We start from the raw sequence: 20,860 nt of genomic DNA, 5'->3' as shown, positions 1-20,860 counted from the left end.
TCCTTTTTTTTTCCAGGGTCATGGAGATAATCCCTATATAGTGGGGTTTGAACCCCAGACCTCTTGGTATCATATCACCCAAAGGTTTTACCAACTTTGCTAGTTGGCACTTGTATCGTTCTAATTTTGGTAATCTTGGTAAGCTAGAAGGTGCCTTGACTTGCAACTCTCGGCAATCTTGTGATATTCGCAGTGGTGGACAAAAATTATTATACTCTGTGGTGTAGCTGGATTCTGGATGCCGGCTAACTTTTTCAGGAATAATACAGCCACTGCGGCAAGGAATAAAGCCAGCATGACATCAATTGTGGATTACGAGCTGAAGCTTGATTTAAATCCTTGGGTTTAAAGTTTCGACAAGCTTCACTGTGATCAAAATCCTTTGTAGAGGATCATAAGAAGGGGCAGAAGAAAAGGTTATGCTCTGTCAAAAATTGCCAGAAATCCTTTGTAATCATTGTCATTGTAATGCTGACAGCGATACTACTGTCCTGATCATTCTACTACGCTGGGTATGTTTTGCAAGATGTTCGGGTTTGGTTTTGGTTAAATCCAATTTTGGATTTTTGTTTGTTTTGTGGAAAACCAATTTGGTTGTTCGGTATTTTGAGGACAATAGAGTTTTGTTATAGAATTGAAAAAGATGTAACTTGCATGTCATTGAGACTCTTCTACTAATCTTACTACGCTGGGTATGTTTTGCAAGATGTTCGGGTTTGGTTTTGGTTAAAACCAGGTCCTTGGCTTTAATTTTGTACAGATGCCAGGTTTTCTGGAAAACATACATAATCTTATGCGACTCTACAATTTCTCAAATATAGAATTTGTAACTTGCATGTCCTTGAGACTCTTCTAATCTTTTAACCGGCCAGTTACAGAAAAGTGGGGAACATGCAAGGTTTTGTTAAAGTTTGTACAGATGCCAAGTTCATCTTCTCTGTTGCCTCTATTTCTCAAATGGCGTTTTTTTTTTTTTTTTGATGGTTCTTTTCTGAAATTTTAACTGCGCTTCATGTTCCATTTATCTCAAGTTTTTTGCACAGACGCGACACCAGAATGCCAAAACTATCTACTTTTAGGGTCAGATAGAATAATCTGAACAACACTTTTGTACTAAAAAAAGTTGATCACTATTCCCAAATTGTAAATAAGAGTAACCAGCAAATTCGCCAAAATCCAACAAATGGAATTAATTGCATAATCGATCTAGCATTGAGAAAATGGTAAGGTAGGGCGTAACCACGGATCCTACCGAGAAAATACCATTGTATTCGTTAATTTCGCTAACAGATTCTGTGTAGCCATTACCATGCAGTGACTCCAAATGTCTACCTTGATCATCAACTCGAACTCCTATAGTTTTATCAGTATATGATGGTGTCGATTGTCCATCATTGAGAGCTACCCAAAAGTCTCCCCTAGCATTTCTCTTAATGTTATGAGGTGCACCTAGAAGTTGAGTAAACAATTCAATCGTATTGGCTTGTGGACCTTCAAGCCAATACCTTAAAACTCACGCAGCGCACCAGTTTCGCCGACGAGAGTGCGAATGTATAATCCTTGCTTAATGCAACTCCATTGGCAAACTTTAGACCTCTCTACAACACGGTCACTTGTGCGCCGGGGATCATACTTCATCACCTTCCGCATGTCGCCGCTTAAGCTTACATAAGTGTTCCCTTCTTGAAAATCGGGTCTTTGCTATCTGTAAAATATACTATGCATTTATGCGGGTGAATATCCATATTATTAGTGAATTTGAATGGCACACCTTCAGCGCTAGAACCAAGTTGGGTCGCCGCCCCACCATTCTTTCCAACACTCATAAGGCCAAAATAAGCATCTGCTATATAAAGTTCGCATGCTGCGTTGTTGAATTGCAAACCCAGTGGCCTCCCACATATGGATTCAAGACTAGGATCAGTAGAGCCATCACACACGTCCCTTCTCCTGATTACAACCAAAACAATAGCAATGAAAATTCTATCAAATTTTTGGAAAAGTATAAAAGATTCGGGTATTTAGCGTTAATTATTTGGGTAGAAATACAGTTCGTATTGGAAATTGCAAAACAACATGAATACATTAAGCTTAATAATTTTACAAGAGGGAAAATAAAGATATTTGAAGCATGGTCATAAGCAGAAGGAAGTAGAAGGACGAAGTTTGAGAAACTTGCTTTTTGTGACTTGTTCTTAGGCCGAGAGTTCAAATAACACATAAATATGAAGTAATGCATGGAAAATCAATCATAACGTAGTCGTACCTGTATGGGGCCGTGTATGCGAACTCGCTCCAACCACGTCCTTGCCATTTAAAAATCCGACCATCAGAAACGCCGACATACGGACCTTCTCTATTACAATCAAAAGCAAAACTCTCTGGTCCAGTCACTCTAGCTGGTAATCGAATGGGTTGGTATCTAGGGTATGTAGGATAAGAAACTGTTAAGATGGGAGAAAATAAAAAATAAGTGAAGAATAACAACACGAAGGAGAGATTTCTTATTGAACAGAATTTTGCCATGGTTTTAGAATGTCAAAGTTCATGATATCGTATCATATTTATAAGCACGTAAGAACTTTGAGTCCTGAGAGTTTATGAGTTCAACTCAAACTATGACTCTGTTTTCATTCCTACTCGGTATCAGTTGTTGATTATCTTAAACACTAACCATTTGGCCCGGCCTATGGCCGGACTTGCTACGTAGATAATTAAGTTGTTGATTATCAAAAACCTAAAGTCCGGCCTATGAATAAATAAAAATATATGTATATTGATAGTTAATGATTCATTGCTTATAATATATATATACTTTGTTTGATAGGTTTATGTTTTTCTAAAAAAATTTGAAGTATTAATGTCCTAAATAACAATTCACTATCAAAATATAATGCAACAATCAAAGAATAGAACACTCAAAACATAAGCATATCATATGTTTAAGCGATAACCGAATCATATTCATTGCGCGCAATGGTCTCTCTATCTGCATACCATATCCTTGAAGGAATGAAATAGGCCAATTTCAGTACTAACACACTACCCATAAACACTTAAATATATAATAATGGCTTGGGAAAAAACAAAGTAATTCTAAAATAAAACAATAGATAAGAAGGCATATATATAGAAAGTCGAAACTTAAAGTATATAAGTGCTAAAATGTTATAATTAAGTTAAGTATCCATGATAACAATCTCCTGAAAAATTGTTCCAAATTTGGGTGTAATGTTACCAACGCTTCAGTAGGCCAATAACGTCTACAATTGTTTTCACATAAATGTCGGGAGAAACCTAATCAACAAATAATAGAAGAGGATTATTTTTATTTAAATGATTATTTAATTTAAATATTAAAATGATCAAATTATTACTTATCACACATGATTTTTGGGTAATTGGTCTTAAAGTTATGGTGGGTGGGCAACAAAGAAACCCAAGTTTTATATAATTACATAACCAACAATGGTAATCATACAGAATGGTAAAAGGGTATATATTTGGTCCATGCAATGTCATGCTAAAATTATGAGTGATCAATTATTAGATCGATAAGAGTTTCTCATGACAAAATATAACGCAATTTCTTCATCATAAAAATAAACATAAAATGTTACATAATGTGCAATATACGGATAATACATTTCCTATTTCCTTGCAACCAATAACACATGATTTCTTGAGGAATAAAAACTTTCCATTAACTAATTTCCTTCAAAAAATTTTAGTGATACACGTGTGTAGAGGCCTACTTTACGTGTTTTTTAAAAATATTTGGTTTGTTTTTACACGTTATAAATCATTGACTTGATAAAACACTTATAATCGATAAATGGTAACCCAAAATCGATTATAAACATGGATGCTAAAAAGCCATTCATACTAAACATTTTAAGTAAGCCATTAAAAGAGTTGCATCAATGACAACCTGTGTCATGCACTCATGGGTAAGAAATATACCTAGTGAACAAACACAACAATAATTTTGTAGCAATGATAGCAACACACCAAGTAGTAACGACTGTGAATGAGAACACAACCTGTACCTTAATAGGTAGGTAAGCACTATATTTGTACTAATAAGAGAAAATAAGAATCGATAGATGTTAGACTTAAAACATCTTAAAAAGAGAAGTGTAACACTTTTCTATACAAAAGTTTGATCTAGCTAAAGAACAAAAAGGTTGCTATAAGCCTATAACTACGTAAATATGCAGTATTCTTTACCTGCAACCTCTAACCTATATATGAAGTCATAATGGTCTTTCCTTCCTCTAAAATATCATTACTATTATCAGCTACTAAGGATGTTTTGCTGCACTATACACTGCCATGTTTGCTACCCTCTATGTTTTAGAGATCAAATGTTCAAACATTATAAGTTTGCATCTTTTTCCATCTAGTTAATAACCACCATTGTTTGTCACTCCCATAAGACAATACCTCTCCAATAGAATCTGATTCCGGTGAATATTGTTGTCGACCCATTATCGTCTAAGGGTATTCCAATAAGCTGCATCATATCAAATACATTACGCTCTCATCCACTTGGAGATTTTGCAACGAAAATAGTTTCACTTTTAATTTATAATAGTAAAAAAAAAATCACATCTCCTACAAATGGAATAATAACAAACCATGTCTGACAGTTGGTTAATTAGTTTTGCTATATGGGCCATAGTCCATCCATAGATGAGGTACTTAATAGTTATTTTTGAAGCCTTTGAGCTATCTACTAATGTGTTCTTGGTCAATTCCTACAAAATTATAAAATCTATTTAGGAGGGGGTTGTAGTAGTTTCAACTATCAAGTTACCATGAGATATCAAGAGAGACATAAAACTACAACATAAAATTGAGAATTAAAACAAAAAATATGATAGATTAAAAAGAAAACCAAAATTTTATTTAATGAGGTACCTGAAAATTGAAGATATCAATATATGGATGTTTGCTTCAAAAGCCTGTGTTGGTGGTCCTTTGCTTCAATTTTTCTCAACCATTTTGGCACCCCTTCATTATTCATACCAGGTAGAATTGGCACTTGCGGATGTCACTCCCATTGGCGCTAATGTAATAATTGAATACCCTGTAGTGCAAGCTACATGCATCATATCCGCATTCTCAACTACTCAATGTAACGGATTCAGCAACAAAAGAGAATAGCAGTAAATGCACCGAAATATAAAAAAATAAGTATAGGGTAATGTCAACACGGATATGATAAATCAGTAGTCTATATAGTCACGTTGATGCATTAGAGAATCCCAGTAAACTTTGAAAAATAAAAATTAGGAAAAAAAATATTAAATGTAGTCTTTAATCACAAATAAAAACTGAATAGACACATAAATGAATAGACACAAAAAGAGAATAAAGAAGAAATATTACTAAACAGAAGGCATGAGTTCCAAAAGTACATCAACACAATTTCTATGACCTTAACGCGTTGTAGGACTTGAACACTTCAAAGGCTTAATTTTAGAATGTAGTACCATCACATGGCATCATATCTATTACTTATAGGAGAGTATTACATCACTAAATTTAAAATATTTGTACGTAGATTATTAGTTTAGGGTTTAAGTGAAATGCGTAAAGGAAATCTAGGGTAAATTTTAGGATCAATAAATTAGAGGATCAACATGTAATAGAGAATATAACTTGAAAGTTGCATTTGAGTAAAAATCATATAAGAACTTAAAAACACTCTCTAGGCTATTGCGTGGGTTGTTTTGTTTTTGTTTGATAGTTATCCTAAGGCTTTTTAAAAGCGGACTTCTAGTTCAATAAGAAGGTAGCCATTCCCAGATAATAACATAATATCTTTATTTAATCAAAGTGCCAAAACCAATAAATGATTGATTATTTTAGTCATATTTTTAGTTTAAATTTATTGTGAAAAACATAATAAATGATTGATCAAGATAGATTCTCTAGAGCAAAATTTCATTTTTCACCTAGCTTTAATTTTTTTTTCAACTTAATCCACACAATTAAATGACGAGGATGAATCAAATTGTAGAATCATACCATGGTTCAAAATTTTCGTGGAGGGATGAATTGCAATTTCAAATGCAAGTGAACACCTAGAACCAACAAAAGGAGAGGTTTGTAACCATGTAAGAGAGAATGTGGGCTGCCACTGATGAGATAATCCCTATAGGATCTAAAGGTAAAGAAACCTTTTCGGGGCCATAGACAAGACTACTTTAAAACCATTCGCTGATTATTTTTGGGTCCATATTATTTGACTTTCTCAATGAAAACAAGATATCAAGGGTTGTTTAAACCCAAACATTGATATTGAATCTATTTCAAAAAGTATTTTGATTTTGCATAATGATTGTTTGAAACAATCAATTTAGGAGAAGATATAAGGATTGAAGATTGTTCTTTGACATTCTATCATTCTACGATCCATACAATTATATTAGGTTCCAATTGTTTTCAAAAATAATTAAAAAGTCATACCTTGATGAATTAATAGTCTTTTATTAGTTCAAGAGCAGTCATTTGATTTTTCATATAATGAACCAAGGTGCTCAAACAATTCACTGGGATGACTGTGAAGTGGAATGATCAATGAAGGTGGTATACAAAAGAACAGTATTTGCAGGAGGGAAGAACCCAACATATATATCCCAACACTTCATTAATCCACACCTCCTACAATATCCCAACGATCGAAATTAAAGTGGAATTAAATTCACAATCAAGGACATTATCAATATGATTGTCCAATGTAGGAAAAGAAGGAGAACTATTGGAGTTTGATGAAAGAGAGGAGATCACACTTAGGCAAGTGTGGAGATATTTCATTATAAATAATTTATGGTTCCTTGATTCTCGTTCCAGTAAATCCATTGCGGTGATCGCCTCTTTATTTTGTGATTTGGATGAGAGTTTCACACACATAGTGAGGCTTCGGAAATAATATGAGGATGAATGTGGTTGGGAAAGGAATGTGAGATGTTTCATTTTCGGAGGGTGCTAGTCACGTAGTCACGGAGGTCTTCTATGTGCCCGAAGTTACAAAATCATCTTCTTAGCATTGGTGCAAGAGAAAGGCCTAATTTGTCTTCGATTCAATCCAATGAATGTCGAATTTATCATCCCTCAAGAGGCTTGTTTATCCATTAATCGACATGACTGCAAATAGAATGTTTGCCTTGCTATCCGGAAAGTCCGACCGGCCAGAGAAGCAATTGAAGAAGGAGGTATGTTTGCAAGCGAAACTCAAAAACTCAAGACATGACCGATCTTTGGCATCGGAGGTATGGTCACCTTGGTTACCAAAGCCTCAAAACATCAAAAGAGAAAGGTATGGTGAAGGGTTTGCCTACGATCGAGATACCGTGGTCGCAGGTATCGATTGCTTAAAGGGAAAGCAACATCGGAGACTCTTTTCCAAAGAAGAGTACATGGAGAGCTTCTTTAAACTCGAACTCATTCATGCCGATATATGTGGGCTGTTACTCCTATTTCAAAAGCGACCACAAGAGGTACCTTATCCGTTTTATTGATGATTATAGTAGAAAAGCTTGGGTACATTTTCTCGATTGATAAGTCGATGCATTTGCCTCTTTCAAGTTATTTAAGAATGGTGTAGAGAAAGAAACAAGGTCTTGATATTAAATGTTTAAGAACGGACCGTGGTGGGGAATTTACTTGAATGAGTTTAATGATTTCGTAAAGAGAATGGCATTAAAAGGCAATTGATGCAGCATACACACCGCAATGTAATGCGTCGCAGAAAGGAAAACCGGACGTTGATGAACATGGTGAGGAGTTTGTTGTCGAGAAAGGTGTCCCCAAAATATTTTGGCCGGAGGCGGTCAATTGGAGTCTCTATGTTCTCAGCGGGAGCCCCACTTTATCCCCACGCACATGACACCGGAAGAGGCGTGGAGTGGGGTAAACCTTCATAACTCATTTCGGGGGTTTTTGGCGGTGTTGCACATTATCATGTTCGGATGCACGAAGAAACGAAAGCGGAATACAAAAGCGGAGCTGTGTTATGTTGGGAGTGAGTGAAGAATCGAAGGCCTATAGACTTTATGATCCCTGCTCAAGAAGGTAGTAATTAGTCGAGATGTTGTCTTTGAAGAAGACAAGAAATGGAACTGGGATGACAGGTTTGAAGAGAAGATTGCTCTTGATTTGAAGTGGGGTGGCGATGACGAAGTTGCATACTTCGGATGAGTCAAGAAAGAATGCAAGAAGCAACGAAGATGAAGTTGTACCAAATCTTGTGAACCCAGAAATCTCGTCTTCTGGATTTTTAAGTGTGAGAACGAGAAGAACCCCTGTATGGGCGGGGGACTATGTCTCTGGAGAAGAGCTTTCTGATGAAGATGTTGTGGCTAATTGGGCATTTCTTGCCACTACCGATCCAATGACCTATGAGGAAGCAGTAGCTGATGTAAAATGGAGAGAAGCTATGGATTTAGAGATAAACGCCATTCAGAAAAATAATACATGGTACTTGACAGAGCTGCCAGCAGGTGCTAGAAAGATTGGGGTTAAATGGGTTTACAAGACAAAAATCAATGAGCATGGTGAGGTAGAAAGATACAAAGCCCGCTTGGTTGCCAAAGGCTACGCATACGACAATCACGGCATTGACTATGAGGAAGTATATGCACCTGTGTCCCGTATGGATACTGTTCGAATGTTTCTTGCCTTAGGTGCACAAAGAGGATGGTCTGTTTATCAACTTGATGTTAAATCAGCCTTTCTTCAGGGAAATTTGACCGAAGATGTTTATGTCGATCAACCAAGATGATATGAGGTGAAAACTGCAATGCACAAAGTCTATAAGCTCAATAAAGCATTATATGGGCTCAAGCAGGCGCCGAGGGCATGGTTCAGCCATGTTGAAGCTTATTTTTTGAACGAAGGCTTTGAGAAGTGTAAAAGTGAACAAACACTCTTCACCAAGGTCAGTAAACAAGGTAAACTCTTGGTTATTAGCCTTTATGTTGATGACTTGATTTATGCTGGAGACGATGAGAATATGGTCGCTGAGTTTAAGAGATCGATGATGAATGAATTTGACATGACAGATCTTGGTAAAATGAGGTTCTTTCTTGGGTTAGAAGTTTTACAGCTTAGTGAAGGAATTTTTATTCACCAAAAGAAATATGTCTTTGGAAGTTCTAAAGAAATTTGGTATGGAACATCAGAACTCTGTTCAAAATCCAATGCCCGGGTTTTAAGATTTTTTCGAGATGATAATGGAATAGAGGTAGATAGTTCTTATTACGGACAATTGGTCGGTAGCATGATGTATATGACACCCACAAGACCGGATATTATGTATGCAGTCGGTTTGATCACCGATATATGTCGAAACCAACAGAGCTTCATCTCTTGGCTGCCAAAACTAATTTTACGTTATTTACAAGGAACTCTCGGTTTTGGACCGTTGTATAAGAAGGATGGAAATAAGGAGTTGATTGGATTCACCGATAGTGATTATCTTTGGTGATGTGGAAGATAGGAAGAGCACCTCGAGGCTATGCTTTTGTCTTAAGCTCACCGCAGTAGCTTGGTCCTCATAAGCAGCCGATCGTTGCCTTAAGCACAACCGAAGAATCACGCGGCTGGCCGGCTGTATGTTCAACTCAAGCGGTATGGATGAAGAGGGTGTTGGAGACGTTGGGGTATGAAGGGAATGAATACACAGTCATTTTCTGTGACAATAGCTCAACCATTAAGCTAGCTAAGAATCTGTCTTACATGGAAGAAGCAAACATATACAAGTGAGATTTCATTTCCTTTCGTAACCTTGCAAATGATGGAGTCGTGAATTTGCTACACGGGTGGTACACATGATCGTGGTGATGTGTTCACAAAGCCACCGGGTTGGAGTCTTTTCAAAGAATGAGAGAGCAGCTTGGAGTTTGTGACGATCTTTGATAAACTAGTTTGTTTTGGACCGGTCTAGTTTAGGGGGAGGGAATGAAGAGGTCGGACCTTGTAGCCCAATTATTAGGGGGCAGTTTGAGTAGTTGCATTTGAGTAAGTCATAGTTGTTACCACGCCTCTAGGCTATAAACGTGGGTTGTTTTGTTTTGCTTTGATAGTTATCTGTAAGGCTTTATAAAAGCCAGTTGAAGTTCAATAAGCAAGGTAGCCATTCCCAACTGTTAGTGTTCTTCTTAGTTTTTCTTTATTTCACAGGATCAACATGTAATAGAGAATATAACTTCCAAAATGCTACAGTAAAAAATCATATAAGAACTTAAAAAACACTCCCGCATGTAGTTGCTTCTGGGTACCTTTTACTGTTAATGAGAAGCTCCTCCCGTTTCTTTTTCAATGCAGACTCCCTCTAGCAGTGAAGTTGTGACAAATAATAACATAATATAATAACTAATCAAAGTGCCAAAAACCAATAAATGATTGATTATTTGAGTCATATTTTTAGTAGATTTATTGTGAAAAACTAATAAATGATTGATCAAGATAGATTCTCTAGAGCAAAATTTCATACTTTTCACCTAGCTTTAATTTTTTTTTCAACTTAATCCACACAATTAAATGAACAGATGAATCAAATTGTAGAATCATACCATGGTTCAAATCCGCTTACGCTCTTCTTCACTGAGGATGAATTGCAAGTTTCAAATGCAAGTGAACACCTCCTTTGAGGGGAAATGAGTGTTACCATGTAAGAGAGAATGTGGGCTGCCACTGATGAGATAATCCCTATACCTGGTTGTCGTGCCTAGGAACAATTTCATATCATTTGGAGACTAATTATTACGCTGATTATTTTGGGTCCATATTATTTGGACTTTCTCAATAACTATTTTAAGCCCTTATGTGTTGTTTAAACCCATACATTGATATTGAATCTATTTCAAAAAAGTATTTTGTTTTGCATAATGATTAATTGAATTCAATTATACAAAGTATAATTATTGGTCCTTTTGTGCTGACATTTTGTCATTCTACGATCCATTGCTAGGTTCCAATTGTTTTCAACAATATTTAAAAGAGTCATACCTTCTGACGGATTAATAGTCCCAAGCAAATCAAGACAGTCATTTGATTTTACATATAATGAACCATAGAGGTGCTCAATACAATTCCTGGATGACTGTGAAGTGGAATGATCAATGAAGGTGGTATACAAAATTTTCGTATTTGCAAAATAGGGCAGAACCCAAACATATATATCCCAACACTTCATTAATCCACACCTCCTACAATATCCCAACAACTCGAAATTAAAGTGGAATTAAATTACAATCAAGGCAGAACACTAAATTAGTAGGTCTTGATCAGAACTTGAAGGCTTACAAAGACTATATCACACTTAGGCAAGTGAAGATATTTCATTATAGGCGGGTACTGGAGGTTCCCATTGCGTCTCGTTCCATTAATCCATTGACTGGAACCTCTGCATGTACGTATCACTGTGTCCTAATTCAAACCCACGTCAGATGGCTTGATTTGTCCTGTCATAAATACCTTTGTCCACTCAACACGAAACCGCCGGTCCTGCCTTCCAAATTCTGCCCTGTCAAGTCTTCGAATTGCATCCTCGGTATCTCGCTGATCATCCATATAGACAAAAGCAAATCCTATAACAGCGACAAAAGGAAATAAAATCTGGTAGATACCTCACAACTACGAAAGAGGAATAAAAGAAAATCAAGGATCTCTATGTAAGGATCCCATTATCAGAAGATATTGGCTGCAGACTGTACCAATAAATGAGTCACAACTGACCCACACTGCAAAATCTAGAATCTAAGTGACCATAAAAATCAGGAACAGAGTCAACAGACCTTGTTTGATGAAGTAAATTATGTGAAGGAACAACAGTCTTGAAATTCAAGTAATACCTGTTTGGCTGGCCAGTTGTATATCATCGACATCATCTCTCCTTTGTCCTTCGCACTAAAATACATCCCTCGCGGCCGTCTGAATAAGCCACCGTAATTTTGACATACCAATCCAACTGTTGGAGTGTATATTACTGGAGCAAACTCTTTAATGTTATCAATAAGGACCTGGATGCGCCAACTTAAGGATTAGAAACTTCAGTTTCTGAAAACTAAAGGACAATCTTAATCTAAACATTCAAGCCTTCGGCCACCAAACCTACTCTGTAATACAATGTCTCATTTCTGTCGTGCAGTCTGTTCAACATCCTCCATTTCGCTAAAGATACCACTCTCTCAGATTCGTGAGAAGTATTCTTCTCCAGAGATCGATATGCATCCACTGTGATTTCATAAAAAAGAACAGTGCTCTCAAATTACCATGTAGTAAAGAAGATTTCGTTATGCATCAGTTAAAGAGTTTTATCGCATAGTTACATCTATTGTATAGTTACAACTTAAGCAAAAACATATGATAATGAAAGATTTGCAGTGGTAAAAAAAACTGTCTTTACAAAAATAATAAAAACACATATTAACTTGCAAATCTTGTATAGAACATTTCAACATTTTTTTTTGGGGGGCATAATAGCTGTTAGCGTGTCAGGTGAATCCAATAGGCAAGTGGTTTCCCATTACTATTTAATTAGCATGTGCTATTGTATGTTCCAAATTAATTATAGTCAAAAGTAAAGTTTACATGATGCTATCTATAAAAAAAAAGAGGACAAATGGTACAATTCAGAATACGGAAGTGTAAGTAGCAGTAAAATCTGAGAGGAGCGTATTTGGAATTTGAAAAACTCACTAAAACGATCATATTGCTGCTCAAATGTTAGGATGCGAGGAGGGAGAAGGCCTCGAAGACCAAGTTGATCTCTTTCTGTTGGTGGGAAAGCAGTGTCCTACACGCAGAGAAAAAGTCTACTAATCTGATCAGAAGAAATCAGTAAATTTCAATCATATGACAAGAAAAAGAAAGTATGACAAGTGCTAGCAGGCAATGCATGTAGTCAGCTGCAAGGATTGTCTTTTTAATCAGATTAGTAAATAAAACAATTAGCACAATTTGGCCGAAACATTATGATCAGATCACATGTTTCAGCCACTTTCCCATAGACTTAAAGATTCTCTTTCTCCCTCTTTCTAAAACACTTCCTCAATCAGTCAATCTTCCTTTCAAGGATATCAAGCTACAGAGTATGATTCAATCGCGACACAGACCCAACTGATTCTTAGCAATATAGATCCTAAATGTGTGCGCGTGTAAGTGGTAACGACCACTTACACGATAGTAACAACCTAGGCAGCCCAACGTTTAACGTCTTGGTGCAAAACCATTGATATCAAAATCGACAAAAGTGAGCTATGGAAACTGTTGTCACTTAAGAACCGCCTACAACCAATTCTTCATGGCGCCTGTGACATGTTTCCAGTCATTCAACATGACTAAGAGGTGACTTACTGACTAATTCATTCACGGCATTGATTCCGACTGACCCTGTTATCACGATAAGATTTCCACCCCTGCTTCTTCTTTCACAAAATTGCATCTAAACTGGAAGCAGTTGCCGCCTTTCTGAAACTCTACTTCTCCAGTGTGTTTCTCTATATGATGTGCCTAGGCTATCTTTTGTATCTAGAATTCTAGACAAACCTCGGCATCAATTGTCAACTCTTCATTGCCATTGCATATGACGGTACATGTTCTCAGTAATTTTTTGCTTCTAACCTCAAATCCATCTTTCCCAGCTTACAGAATTGGTTGTCACTTAAGAACCACCTACAACCAATTCTTCATGGCGCCTGTGACATGTTTCCAGTCATTCAACATGACTAAGAGGTGACTTACTGACTAATTCATTCACGACATTGATTCCAACTGACCCTGTTATACGATACCGCCGGGAGACCCACTAAGAATTGAATTTCATTTCCACCTTACAGTGTCCGGTATAAAGAAGGCTCTCTAAATATCACTAATCTACTGCCTTCAACATCATCCCTACATAGCGGTTTTCTGTAAATTCACCACAAGTTTTTGGTGTGTTTGTGCATTGCACTTCTCAAGTCATAGTTACAATCTTACAGATAGTGCAAAACTCAGAGTAGCGTTTTGGCACATATTCCAGTATAGCTATTTTTCAAAATCAGCATACTTGCTATATTTGAACCTTAAAATTATATAAGACTAAGCTATATGTAGAGCAAACCCTTCTTCTTCTTTCACAAAATTGCATCTAAACTGGAAGCAGTTGCCGCCTTTCTGAAACTCTACTTCTCCAGTGTGTTTCTCTATATGATGTGCCTAGGCTATCTTTTGTATCTAGAATTCTAGACAAACCTCGGCATCAATTGTCAACTCTTCATTGCCATTGCATATGACGGTACATGTTCTCAGTAATTTTTTGCTTCTAACCTCAAATTCATCTTTCCCAGCTTTTGATGCATATTCTGCAAGATTTAACAGTGCTCGTACTCACTCACTCAAGTATATAGGAACTCAATTTCAAGGAAAGAAACTAACCTGGAAGAGGAGGAAGAATTTCATGCTCCTTGTAGTAGAAGCCTAGTTTCCCACCTGTTGCGCAAAATGGATGAAATAAAGAACATACGAACATGTGCTAGGTAAAAATCCAACTACATTGATCACATAAGATCTACAAACCATTTAGTGGAGGTGTACAGGTCTAAAAAATTTAATTGGGAGAACCACCAAAGCCGAGTCTGAGCCTTTTGTTGTGCCAGGCTTGCCTGATCGAGTTGAGTTAACTAAAGCTTGTCTACCAGCAGGGTTGAGTGATCCCTCGTCGGACTTGCAAGATATCCGCAACCAAATCAGAGAGGCTGAAGAAACAGCATATGGTGTTGTTGTAAATAGTTTCAACAGGTTGGAGCCCAAATATGTTGAGGCCTATGAAAAGATTAAAGGCAATAAAGCTTGGTGCATAGGTCCAGTGTCTTTATACAATAAGGAAGACATAGATAACGCTGAGAGAGGTAACAGGATGTCAATTGATGACCGTGAACTTTCAAAATGGCTTGATTCAAGGAGCCAAATTCTGTTGTTTATGTTTGCTTAGGCAGCCTTTGTCGTCTTAATGAGCCGGTACACTTAGGAGCCAAACTAAAGCGACGCAATTAAAATAGATGGATCAGCCAATATATCTCCACTTGTAGATACCATTACAGGATCAACCACCAAAGCTGCCTTCAAATCACGACCATATCAAAATAGATAAGAACCAATACAACCAACTAACTTGTTAACAGCACAAACTTTGAACCGGGAACTCCAGTGACATAACAACTTCACCACACCAATAGAAGGAAGCCATATCATACGTTTTGACTGTGTTTAATTTTGGAAGAAGAGAAGAATAAGAGAGGGTTTGAAGAGATGATTTTTTTTTTAAGAGTTAGGAGTGTTTTGTTATAGAAAGAGATTTTTATCTATTTTGGGTTAAGAAGCAAATTGAAATCGCGCAAAAGTGGAACCCATTTTTATGTATGAGAGGGTTTGAAGAGATGATTTTTTTTTTAAGAGTTAGGAGTGTTTTGTAGAATTGAAAAAAAAGTATAGAAAGAGATTTTTATCTATTTTGGGTTTTTATCTATTTTGGGTTACGAGCTATTGAAATCGGCAAAAAAAAACGTAGAATTCATTTTTTTATGAAAAAAAAGCATTCTCAACTACTCAGTATTAATTGTCTTTGATTCCACATATACACTAACAATACAATTCAATATAATTTTATATCTACTCGCTCCATGTCGTTAAGTTTACACGAAGGTTCACAACATATTGATTTCATTCACTCACATAAAACTAAACTATCTCTCTTCTTTTTTCACACCAGATGCATCATTTGAGATATTCCTGATATATCTGTTTCAACAAATATCTCGATATTCCTTACAACTTTCGATTTTTTACCAAAATATCACAAATTCCGGAATTTCGTTTCTCTCTCTTACCTCCAAAACCCATCACAAACTCTTACAAAAAATGAGTACACGCCTCATTCTTCCATTTCTCTAAAAAAACAAAAAAATGTCTACAGTTGCAATAAGAACACCAACATGGGTATTAAGAAGAAGACTATTAGAACAAAAAATCTCAGACCTTCATAAATGTACAAACCTCAATCACTTAAAACAAATCCAAGCTCAAATCTTCAAATCAAATTTACACCAAGACCTTTACATTGCACCAAAACTCATTACAGCATTCTCTAACTGTCGTCAAATAAGTTTAGCATATAATGTATTCTTTACAATACTCTTATTACAGCTTATACTCAAAACTTATTATATAGTAAAGCGTTTTCTATTTTCTTTGACATGCAGAGGAATAGTGTTTTTGCTGATAATTTTGCGTACCCTTTTCTTGTTAAGGCTTGTTCTTTATTTAAACAAGTTCAAATGATTCATACCCATGTTGAGAAATTTGGTTTTTTGAATGATATATTTGTGCCCAATGCTTTGATTGATAGTTATTGTAAGTGTGGGTTGGGTGGTGTTGATGTAGCTAGGAAGTTGTTTTATACAATGAGTGAAAGAGATGTTGTGAGTTGGAATTCTATGATTTCTGGGTTGGTGAAAAGTGGGGAGTTGGGTGAAGCTAGGAGACTTTTTGATGAAATGCCTGAGAGAAATACCTGGAGTTGGAATACGGTTTTGGATGGGTATGCTAAGGCAGGTGAAATGAGTGCAGCTTTTGAATTGTTTGGGAAGATGCATGAAAGGAATGTGATTTCTTGGTCAACTATGGTTTTGGGGTATAGTAAATCGGGTGATATGGATATGGCGAGGATGATGTTTGATAAGATGCCGGTTAAAAATTTGGTTCCTTGGACTATAATGATATCTGGGTATGCAGAGAAAGGGTTTGCGAAGGAGGCATTTACTTTGTATGATCAGATGGAGAGGTCTGGCTTGAAACTGGATAGTGGTGCTTTTATTAGTATATTAGCTGCTTCGTCAGAATCGGGCTTGCTTGGTTTGGGTAGGAGGATTCATACGTCCGTTGGGAGGAGTAGGTTTAGACATAGTACTCAAGTGTGCAACGCATTGGTTGATATGTACGCAAAGTGTGGGAGTTTGGACAAGGCAATGAAGGTTTTTGACGGGATGGTGGAGAGGGATGTAGTTTCTTGGAACTCCATACTTCAAGGACTTGCTATGCATGGCCATGGGGAACGAGCGCTTGAACTCTTCTCTAGGATGAGATGTGAAGGGTTCACACCTAATGGAGTCACCTTCATTGGTGTATTGTGTGCTTGTACGCATGGTGGTCTTGTCGATGATGGCCGTCATTACTTCTCTATCATGGGGAAAGACTACGGGATTGTGCCCCAAGTCAAGCACTATGGTTGCATGATTGATCTTCTTGGGCGTGGGGGGCATTTAACCGAAGCATTTAAGCTTGTCCAAGACTTGCCCATGGAGCCAAATGCCATCATATTGGGAACCCTCTTGGGTGCTTGCAGAAAGCGAAATAATGTGGAACTTACAGAGAAGGTCATTGATCAGCTGATCAAATTAGATCCCTCAAATGCCAACAACTATTCTATCTTGTCTAATATATATGCTACTGCAGGCCATTGGAGCAACTTCACTAAGGTGAGGTTACAAATGAAGAGTGCAAGCACACAAAAGCTGCCTGGGGCAAGTTCAATTGAGTTAGATGATGGAGTTCATGAGTTTACAGTGGCAGATAGATCACATCCTCAATCTTCTAGGATATATAAGATGATGGATAGATTGGGACATCATCTCAAGCAAGTTGGTTATGTACCAAGGGCATATTGACAGGGATTTTTGTTTTTTCATGTAACAAGCTATCTTTTTGTACTGCATTTCTCAAACAATACATTGCATATAAAACACCCCTCATTCGATAGTGTCTGAGTTTCTTCATTGAAGGGAGCTCCATTTGATACTGTTGTCTTCCGGGCATTATACTACCTTGGGTGACATTACTTATGATAGCAGAGATGGAGTAGAGCTTCGAAAATGATTTTCCCAGATTCAGGTTCTATTAAACCTATTGCTGATTGGTTCTCTACTTTGCCAAAGCCAAATTTGAACATGCTCGTGGGGTTGTGGCTGTTCTATACCGTGGAGTGGGTTGTTTAAAAGATAGGAATGCGCAAGTTTTGGAGTCAACACTGTCTCTAGGGAGGATGTAGTTTAGCAGCAAAGGCATATGCTGGTATTGGATGCCATCTCAGACTGCAAGAAGAGGTATACACTTTTAAGGCATCATTCAGAGCAAAACCCTCTTGGTGCACCTTGATTGATTTGGATCTTACAAATGCAGGTTTCTCTTCTTCCTGTACATTATTGTACCATACTCTGGTACTGGTCCTGTTGCACCGTCTAGCTAAAAGCCCGATTCATCGGTTTTGTATTCTCCGCTCCTAAATGATAGTCTTGGGTTCATGGTCAAGTACAGTAGCTCACCGCGCAAAGTGGGATGATGGAATTGGAAGGTGATTGGAGGTATTTGGGGTGATTTACGGGGCACTTGCCTTTTACTTAAGGTATGTATTTATTATTATTTAGCATTTTTTTTTCTTGTTTATTAGAAAAACGAATAAATTCTGTTTATATGTAATTACGTACACTCATCAATATCATGGATTGTAAAATTAATTATACTTATGTTGAACACTTAAAAGAGATTCCGATACCCGGTTCATATAGGTTCCCCCCCCCTTTTCTTTTTCCTGGAAAATCGATCTGTTTAGTTGAAAATTATGGATATCATGTGCTATAGAGATTTAGTTTATTTATGCGTGCACTGGATCTTGAAACCTAAAAGAGATTTTGATAGTTAACATATCATGAGTGTAATTGAAAGTCTGCGGTTCCTTTGGCAGTTTAAATGGATAGGTTATTTCGACATTACACATGGTGAACATAAGGGGCGTTAGACGTTAGGACCGCTTCTGAATGTTCTTTGGAGGAGTGAAGCCTGGTGTTTCAGAAGTAATAAATTTTTAAGTTACAATTTAGCTCCCCTCAAATGTAAATTAAAAACTTTATGAGCATCTCTAAGTGGTGGAGGCATCAACTGCATGTTTGAGGCCAAAATTTGAGGCAAGTATCCACAAATTTTGGCCAACTTTAGGTGGAGGCAAATAACAGTCGCAAGTTTGGAGTAGGACCTACCACCCGTGACACTCCCAATGTCGCCCTAAGTTGAAAAAAGTCTAAAAAACAAACCCACGCGACATTCCCACTGTCGCGCCAAATTGAAAAAGTAAAAAAAAAAAATCCATGCGATATTGGTAATGGCGTGTGACATTGTCACTGCCACGCCGCATCCGCATCCGAAACTGCAAATTTTCCTCCATGGATACGGCTAGACAATTGATACCTCCACATTTGTCTCCACCTAGAGATGGTTTTTGGCGAAATTCCGAATGGTGGAGACAAATATGCAGTTGATACCTCCACCTAGAGATCCTCTAAGATCCATATAAAGTTACATAAGATGTATAACAGACAACTTTTGAAAATGCAATCCTCTTTTTGAAAGAGGACATGAGAGTAGATTGATCTAGAACTGGAGCAGAATGATTATGAGACTGGTATTATATCGAAAAGAATGCATTGGATGCATGGGTGCGCAAGCATTGCGAAGAAAATATGTTTTTAGATGCAAAACTTTTAGCAGTCTTAGGAAATTAGTTCGGTGCCTATAGCTGAACAACTTAAACTACATATTGGTGTTGTTGTACTTATTGCAGTTGTAAACTTCTACTTAATTAGTCTTGGAAAAGAGTGACAGTATTGAGTTCCTTTCTTATGGGCTCAGATTAGGCTCTCATGTACAGGCTCCACATTTGCCTCCACCTAGAGATAGCTTTTGGCGAAATTCCGAATGGTGGAGGCAAATATGCAGTAAGGTGGATTTTATTCCAAGTGAAACCAATAACAAGTTGAATAAATCGAACTAAAAACATATATGAGCTTAGCTAAACCCGAATGGAAGAACTTTTGTACATTCTGAATCTTTAAGACCTCAGCAATTTTCTTTGTATATTATAAGATTAGTCGAACATAATTTCATGCATGGAAAAACTCATCTTGCATCATAGAATTGTCACACTTATTCATCCAAATAATGATCCAAACAATCATCGTGACAATTTATTGTCCCAAAATTTAAAAAATTCAATATGTGAAATCGAAATTATTTATTTTTGCATGTGGTAGTATCATCAAATATTATTAGAATTGGCTGCTGTTCAATCTTTAATTTTTGGAATTCATAATATTAAGATTGGCTTTATGCTCAGAGTCAGCTGGCGCTCAATAAGAATGGCATTGTGGTTCACAACAAATTTGACCTTATAAATACTTATGTGGGTTTGGAGAAGGAGTGAAATTTGACCTTATAAATACTTAGGTGGATTTGGAGGAGTGTATGAAGTCTTCAACGTGGGGTCTTCTTCTTCTGGAAGTTGGAAGTGTGCTCATAGATGCAATTTAATAAGGATATGTAGCTGAGAAATCAAGACAGAACGGTCAAGTCAATATAGTTTGTAACTAACTTGTCAGTCTTAGCTGTCAAAGAAGTGTATAAATAGAACATTCCTGTAATAGAAACACAAGTCTTTTAATCAAAATTTTCTTTTACAGTTTTCCGTCATTTTATTATTCTTTATGGTATCAGATCATTTCGCTCAAAAGCAAAGAATGAGATCGATCTTCAAACCCTAATTTTCACAAATCATCAAATTTTATCGTAATTTTCTTGATAAATAATTCAATTCAAGTTTCAATCATTAGATCTTTCTTTCGATCAACTCAATTAAATTGAGCTTTTATCTCAAATTCGTATAGTTCACAGGATCTATCTTCTTGATTCAAATCGATTGAAACAATGACGAGAACAAATCAAGTTAGCAATCAAATTCAAGAAAGCAACTCAAATCTCAATC

General features: G+C 36.8%; 2 protein-coding genes across 5 annotated transcripts; one reads left to right on the top strand and one right to left on the bottom strand.

Annotated features, from left to right (window-relative positions):
- Positions 1–11,050: 11,050 nt before the first annotated feature.
- On the bottom strand, positions 11,051–15,329 carry LOC147522241 (NAD-dependent malic enzyme 59 kDa isoform, mitochondrial-like). Of its 3 annotated transcripts, XR_015212701.1 has the most exons (7): positions 14,572–15,329; positions 14,431–14,484; positions 13,561–14,357; positions 12,712–12,808; positions 12,128–12,246; positions 11,865–12,032; positions 11,051–11,600 (listed from the first exon to the last, which is right to left on the bottom strand). XR_015212701.1 is itself a non-coding variant. In XM_086592126.1 (6 exons), the coding sequence occupies exons 2-6, from the start codon at positions 14,452–14,454 to the stop codon at positions 11,440–11,442; spliced, it is 540 nt and encodes a 179-aa protein (XP_086448252.1). In that variant the 5' UTR covers positions 14,455–14,484; positions 14,572–15,329; the 3' UTR covers positions 11,051–11,439. The 3 variants fall into 3 exon arrangements, 2 of the variants coding, with proteins under 2 accessions (XP_086448252.1, XP_086448258.1); XM_086592126.1 differs by lacking the exon at positions 13,561–14,357 and having other exon boundaries at positions 11,051–11,571; XM_086592132.1 differs by lacking the exon at positions 13,561–14,357 and having other exon boundaries at positions 14,572–15,326.
- A 711-nt stretch (positions 15,330–16,040) lies between these two features.
- Positions 16,041–20,563, top strand: LOC147522240 (pentatricopeptide repeat-containing protein At3g29230-like). Of its 2 annotated transcripts, XR_015212691.1 has the most exons (3): positions 16,041–18,152; positions 18,229–18,451; positions 20,216–20,563. XR_015212691.1 is itself a non-coding variant. In XM_086592114.1 (2 exons), the coding sequence occupies exons 1-2, from the start codon at positions 16,248–16,250 to the stop codon at positions 17,530–17,532; spliced, it is 1,206 nt and encodes a 401-aa protein (XP_086448240.1). In that variant the 5' UTR covers positions 16,041–16,247; the 3' UTR covers positions 17,533–17,639. The 2 variants fall into 2 exon arrangements, 1 of the variants encoding a protein (XP_086448240.1); XM_086592114.1 differs by lacking the exons at positions 18,229–18,451; positions 20,216–20,563 and having other exon boundaries at positions 16,041–17,426; positions 17,506–17,639.
- The last annotated feature ends 297 nt before the right edge of the window (positions 20,564–20,860 follow it).

This window comes from Coptis chinensis, chromosome 1 (genome assembly GCF_015680905.1).
Source record: "Coptis chinensis isolate HL-2020 chromosome 1, ASM1568090v1, whole genome shotgun sequence".
Lineage (NCBI taxonomy): Eukaryota > Viridiplantae > Streptophyta > Magnoliopsida > Ranunculales > Ranunculaceae > Coptis > Coptis chinensis.
This window is presented reverse-complemented; position numbering and strand designations above follow the sequence as displayed.

What these genes read in the sequence shown, in the direction of transcription:
- LOC147522240 (XM_086592114.1), top strand. Translation starts at nt 16,248, where the DNA reads ATGCAGAGGAATAGTGTTTTTGCTGATAATTTTGCGTACCCTTTTCTT. An exon ending in ATGTGGAACTTACAGAGAAG is followed by an intron (nt 17,427 to 17,505) that starts GTCATTGATCAG and finishes ATGCTACTGCAG; the next exon opens with GCCATTGGAGCAACTTCACT.
- LOC147522241 (XM_086592126.1), bottom strand. Translation starts at nt 14,454, where the DNA reads ATGAAATTCTTCCTCCTCTTCCAG. An exon ending in AATTCTTCCTCCTCTTCCAG is followed by an intron (nt 12,809 to 14,430) that starts GTTAGTTTCTTT and finishes CTCTGCGTGTAG; the next exon opens with GACACTGCTTTCCCACCAAC. An exon ending in GCAGCAATATGATCGTTTTA is followed by an intron (nt 12,247 to 12,711) that starts GTGAGTTTTTCA and finishes ATGAAATCACAG; the next exon opens with TGGATGCATATCGATCTCTG.